The 6,273-nt window shown below is 31.8% G+C and overlaps 2 protein-coding genes across 2 annotated transcripts; both read left to right on the forward strand.

The window, feature by feature from the left end:
• The first annotated feature begins 1,908 nt into the window (after positions 1–1,908).
• Positions 1,909–2,678, forward strand: LOC148585294 (uncharacterized). Its single transcript, XM_088516388.1, has one exon. The coding sequence runs from the start codon at positions 2,173–2,175 to the stop codon at positions 2,437–2,439; it is 267 nt and encodes an 88-aa protein (XP_088372514.1). The 5' UTR covers positions 1,909–2,172; the 3' UTR covers positions 2,440–2,678.
• A 2,567-nt stretch (positions 2,679–5,245) lies between these two features.
• LOC148585295 (uncharacterized) lies at positions 5,246–5,954 on the forward strand. The gene has a single exon (XM_088516391.1). It carries the CDS (start codon positions 5,619–5,621, stop codon positions 5,868–5,870), a length of 252 nt encoding a protein of 83 aa, XP_088372517.1. The 5' UTR covers positions 5,246–5,618; the 3' UTR covers positions 5,871–5,954.
• The last annotated feature ends 319 nt before the right edge of the window (positions 5,955–6,273 follow it).

Raw genomic sequence — 6,273 nt, forward strand, 5'->3', positions numbered from 1 at the left:
CTATTTGGAATTATGTTTGAGGGACCTAAAAGTACTTGAAGCTTTTGTCTAAATTTTTTTTTTGATTTATAAGCTCTTTTTCTCAAATGTAATTCCAAACATGCTCTTAGGTTTATAATTACATTTGTTGCAAATTACATGTAAATTTATAATTTGTATGTTATTAAGTGACTTTTACAGGATCCGGATTCTCTTGAATCCTTAAAGAGTTTGAGTTTATCAAATTTTTAAACCTAGCGGTCCATATTTAAGGGTTAAAAAAAAATATTAGGGTTTTTTTTTTTTTTTTTTTTGGGGTAAGGAAATGAAATAATTCCTTTTCTTCCCAAAATAATAAAAGCAACACACAAATGGTTTTCTTCCTCACGCACAACTTAGAATGCCCAACTGTAAGAGAAATTCTGAAGGGAAAAAAAAAAAAAAAAAAAAAAAATCTGGAAACGAGTATTACAGTCCTCTTATCAAAAAAGCTGAATGCATACGCTTGCTCAAGTGTCGTCTAACTTCAAATCTGGTAAGTTATTGTTAACCTAGCCTAAGAGTTGAGCTTTTTTTTTTTTTTTTGTTTCGAGAGGAAAACGAAATAAATAAATCACTTAAAAAAAAAAACCATTTGAGCGTTGCTTTTTTATTTTGGAAAGAAAATGAGTTATTTTGTTTCCTTAAAAATACTAAAAACGTGACTTTTATTTTTTATTTTTTATTTTTTAACTCTTATATACAATAGACGACTTTAGAAATTTGAAAAACTCGAATTTTTTAAGAATCTGAGTGGATCCAGATTCAGAGTTACATGAGAGTTATATAAAATATAAATAAATGGAATTAATATAAAGAAGTTAGAAGGGCCCTTTGTATCCCATAAATACTCATGTAAACAAATTACTTTATCAAGTTGAATAAAAAAGAACACAAAGTCCTCTATTAATTAAGTGTTTCACTTCTTTTTCCATATTCTATCTTAGTGTGTATAGTTTCCAATTTTCAACAAAGTCTTATCCTACCACAATTTCTTAATCATAAATAAGGACACAGTTTTCCTTCAAACTGTGTTGGAGAAATTTTTTTCAACCTAGTTTATAAAAGTAACATGTGTCCATTGAACATGTGAGATGCACATTTTTTTTAATAGTAGGGACAAAGTTGAAATACATTTTATTAAAAACTCATGTGCATCTTACATGTTATTAAAAAAATGGACACGTGTCACTTTTATAAATTAAATTGAAAGAAATTTTTCCAACCCAGTTTGGAGAAAAACTTTATCCCCTAAAAAAATGGTCAATTCAATATTTTCATTTTAATTCCCTCATATTTTCGAAGACAATTTTGATCATTAGTGTATTCGCACGAAAGTATTGCATGAATCGCAAGATGTTTAAGAGACTGCAGAAAAATGCTACAACGAGCTTAGTGACAAAGCTCCTTTTAGTCATAATCAAAGAAAAACTATACAAAAACTTCGAAAGAATCTTTCACTCCTATTATCCAACCTTTAGATGATGCGGCAAATAAGAGTTGGATAAAAGAAAAGAAAGTTTGCCTTAAAACATAAAAGAATTTAGTTCCTTTCTTTTTTTCCTATTGAATATTAAAAATTTAGTTCAATATCCTTTCTAGTGTGCTTGAAAGGACACTGGAGGATAGATACAAGAAATATGGAGAACACAGCTGGCACTGGCAGTCCAACTAAAACTGACTTCAAAGTGTCTGGTTTTCGTTTTTGTATGTCTCCGAACTTGATGGGTTTTATATTGAAAAAACGGTGTGCGCGTTAGTTATCTCATGCGGATTGGGCATCCTCATTTCAAACTGATTAGATTGCTTTGTCGTCATCGAAAGGTTGATTTTTTAAAGACCATAGTTGCCCCTACCTAATAATTGGTGTCACGACTCACGACGTGGTATTACAGGGGCAGTACAGTCATGTTTTGTAAAAAACCATTTGCTCCTTGCACTCCAAAACCACCGGCAAATGCCATAATCCCCATGGTTTTTCACAAACTTCCCATTGCTCACCCTCTATCTCAATATATTATATATATAAGGGACCTCCCCTACCATTTCCTTCATTAAGCAAGCACATATCCTTCTTGGATCAATTTCATCAGCGACACAAAGTTTGTTCAATTCGAAGAAGAGTGATATTGTACGTGTAGAGCAGCAGAGAAGATGAGTCAAACAAGCAGAGCATTTGTGGCAGCAACTGTTGGAGTTGTGGAGGCCATGAAAGACCAGCTGGGGATCTGCAGGTGGAATCATGTCTTAAGATCAGCGCAGCAGAATGCAAAGAACCATCTCAGGTCCTTCTCTCAGGCCAACAACCTTTCTCCTTCAACTTCTGCAATGGTTTTAAGCAAAGCAAGAGAGCAGAAACTGAAGCAGTCGGAGGAGTCTTTGAGGACGGTCATGTACTTGAGCTGTTGGGGTCCCAATTGAAGCACAACTCAACTGAAGATAGTGACCGTACGATGAGGAGCCACTGATTTCTGGTAGAGATTCGTTGAATGAAGGAAGAATATTTGAAGACTAGCTACCAGACTTTTTGTAGATGCATAGCATAAATAGCAGTGGGAAATGTCAGGCGGATTGAGCTTAGTATTTTGGATGATGCAAAACTATTCTAGTTTGTAAATGTGTAAATGGAAATTGCCCTGATTAATACATACACGATTTATGACAAATTTGTTTTGTCTTCTTTGACGAAAGATTCCAGATAAGGCTTAAGATAGGCTCATTTTATTCAAGCTTAATGATTTATTTGGCGAGTTTGAATTTTATATGTATATTAACAATTAATAATAAATCGGCTCCTGCTCCTACTAGGCCGTCGCAACTTGCAAAGCTTGTCAGCGTACGGATGAGTAAGAATCTCAAATGATGACTTCAATTTTGCAGAGCTGACGAAACAAACAAATCAATTAGAGAAACTTGTTTAAACCATCGATTATCAATTGCTCTCAATTTAGCGTTTATACTCTTGAATTTTGTATAAAATTTTAACTTTATTCTTTTAAAACATTTTTTATTTAAAAAAACAAAAATTAAAGATATTTTAGTCTTTTTTGATATTTTTAATGGCTAAAATTGATAAAGGAATCTATATTGAGAGCAATTAAAAGTTTAGAGTTTAAATTAATAGATTTAAAAGTTTAAAGGAAATTTGTCAAATCGCTTGAAAGTTTAGGAATCAAACGAAAATTTTCCTAATTAATTAAGTACCTTCAAACTTTGTTATGTATAACAAATTAAGAGCGTTATATGTTTCTTGGACGCAATTTAGAGATGCCTTATCAATCATTATAAATGTGTAACACCTTCAATTTTTATCCTAGCTAGGGGCATGAACTAGTGAAAGAGACAGACCCAAAAAAATAAATATATCAATCATTATAAATGCGTAACACCTTCAATTTTTATCCTAGCTAGGGGCATGAACTAGTGAAAGAGACAGACCCAAAAAAATAAATAATTTAGAGATACGAAGTAATTTTTCTTTATCCACTTCATCCCAAAATTAAAATACAAGGATAGGACCGGAAATCAATTAAATCGGTGATGGTAGATGTATTTTCGTCCACCGACTTCATACCGACATAAATAAATTTCGACTATTACAGTTACATTGGTTAACTCGGTGAAACCAGTTAAATGACGGTCGATTAAGTCGATTAGTCATGGACATTCTATATTGGGTCAAACCTCTTTTTATGATCAAAAAATAGATTTTTATTTTTTTGGGCGGCTCAAATAGTTGCTTTTTGGTCTAAAGAAGTGTCTATTGGATATGTTTTTGAACTAAATAAGTGATACAAAAAACTATGAAGAGCCAAAGTTGGTTAAGTCGATTCAGTTAGTTAAACGATGAAATAAAAATTCTACCACCTACCGAACCAAACCGACCTCTAAACAGTTTTTTTTTTTTAATTTTTTATTTTGATAGCCAATAGCAGGAAGTCGGTAACCGAACGATAGCTGGCAATCATATATTTTGTCCACCCCTACCGGCAGAACCACATGATGGCTTGGGGGGGTGCTTTTTAATTTTTGCTTCGAACATAACTATTTTAGATTTTTTTATCGGAAACTTCACTTACCTCCTAATGTTTTATCACTTTTATAATCATACAATTATTTTTTAAAAATTTGTAATGCTAGGTCACTATCTTTGAAAACTTTGCAATCTCATCCATACGGTTTAGGATTAAGATTAAATCTAATGGTATATGAATGAAATATCTCTTATACCTCTATAAAACTTTGAAAAATAAAATTATCCAAAATTAATAATTATATTTTTTGAGAAAAAAAAAAGAAGCCATAAAACACACTACTTGACTTAAATTAAAAATTAAGGGTATAATGACAAAAATAATCAAAAATCGTACTAAATAAAGTTTCTCATCATTTTTATAGGCAAACAAAACTTTAATATTAAAATTTAGTTGGGGAAAATCCACATACCCTCCTCAAACTACCACCCAATTGTCAATGTACCCCCAAACTACCAAAACATTGTCAATGTCCCCCTCATTGACGAAACTACCCTTAGTAAAATTAAAATATATATATATTAAAATTTCTGGAAAAACCTAAAATTAAAAAAAAAAAAAAAAAAATCTTTTTATTAGAAATAAAAATTAAAAAATTTCGATTTTTTTTTAATAAAAATTGAAAATTTTTCGTTTGTTTTTTTGTTTTTAAAGAATGTTTTCTTTTATAATTTTAAAATAAAAATTTCCGTTTTAAAAAAAATTAAAATATTTTCGTTTAAAAAAAATAAATCTGAAAAAAAAAAAAATCTTGATGATTTTTTTTTTCAGAAATAAAAATTGATTTTTTTTTTTTAAATAAAAATTTTGGTTTAAAAAAAAATCGTTTAAAAATTAAAATAATTTTTTAAAAAAAATTAAAATTTTTGTTTTAATTTTTTTTTTTTGAATTTTAGGGGTATTTTTGTCATATTGATAAATATATTGGGGCATTTTGATCTTTTTGCTAGCTTGAGGAAAGATATTGACAATGTTTTAGTAGTTTGAGAGTATATTGTCGCAATTGAAAGTTTAAAGTGAACATTGTCAATTCAGTGGTAGTTTGAGAGGTACGTGAATTTTGCCCAATTTTGTTCAATTCCCATTTTTAACTCCACCAAAGAGCCATCTTGAAAGGGCAGTCGAAATCAGTCCAAAAAAACTCACTTGAAAGTAAACAAAGCGTGGTTTCGTTTTTGTGTGCGTCCATCAAATCTCCCAACTTGATGGGTTTGTATACTTCAAAACGGTGTGCGCATTATTTCTGCTGAAGTGATAAGATTGCTTTGTAATCATCGAAAACCAGATTGTTTAAAATCCGAAGTTACCCCTACCTAATTAGTACCACGATGTGATTCTACAAGGGCAGTGAAGTCATGTTTTGTAAAAAACCATTGGCTCCCCAGACTCCAAAACCACCGGCAAATTCCATAATCCCCATGGTTTTTTCATTTTATATATATATAAGGGACCTCCTCTCCCTTTTGGTTCATCAAGCTAGCACATATCTTTCTTGGATCAAGTTTTTTTCAGTCACACAAAGTTTGTTCAATTCGAAGAAGAGTGATTTTGTGAAGAGCAGAGAAAATGAGTCAAACAAGCAGAGCATTTGTGGCGGCGAGTGTTGGAGTTGTGGAGGCCATGAAAGACCAGCTGGGGATCTGCAGGTGGAATCATGTCATAAGATCAGCGCAGCAAAATGCAAAGAACCATCTCAGGTCCTTTTCTCAGGCCAAGAATATTTCCCCTTCAACTTCTGCAATGGTTTTAAGCAAAGCAAGAGAATCAGAGGAGTCTTTGAGGACAGTCATGTACTTGAGCTGTTGGGGTCCCAATTGAAGCAAAATTCAGCTGAAGAAACGGAAACGGCCTTTGTTCTTCGTTTTGAAGACTACCCACCAGAAGTTTTGCAGATGCCATATATAGCAGAGGGAAATGTCAGGCGGATTTGGACTGAATTTAGTATTTGGGTTCTGCAAAACTATTCTGAAATTGTAAAGTGTAACTGGAAATTGCCCAAATTTATACACGATTTATAAGAAATTTTGTCTTCTTTGTTGATTTTGTAAAGCCTATTGGAAATCTAGTTGATTACTGTTTCTTGGTGGCAAATGGTAAGCCTTAAGGTAGGCTCAGTTAATTATTAATTAGATAAAACTAATTAAGCTTGTTGATTTATGGATAACGAGCCTGTATATATATAGATTATCAAGTATATTGATTTGTCAGGTTTGGCAAATGG

Source organism: Corylus avellana, chromosome 5 (genome assembly GCF_965113065.1).
Source record: "Corylus avellana chromosome 5, dhCorAvel1.hap1.2, whole genome shotgun sequence".
In the NCBI taxonomy this organism is placed as follows: domain Eukaryota; kingdom Viridiplantae; phylum Streptophyta; class Magnoliopsida; order Fagales; family Betulaceae; genus Corylus; species Corylus avellana.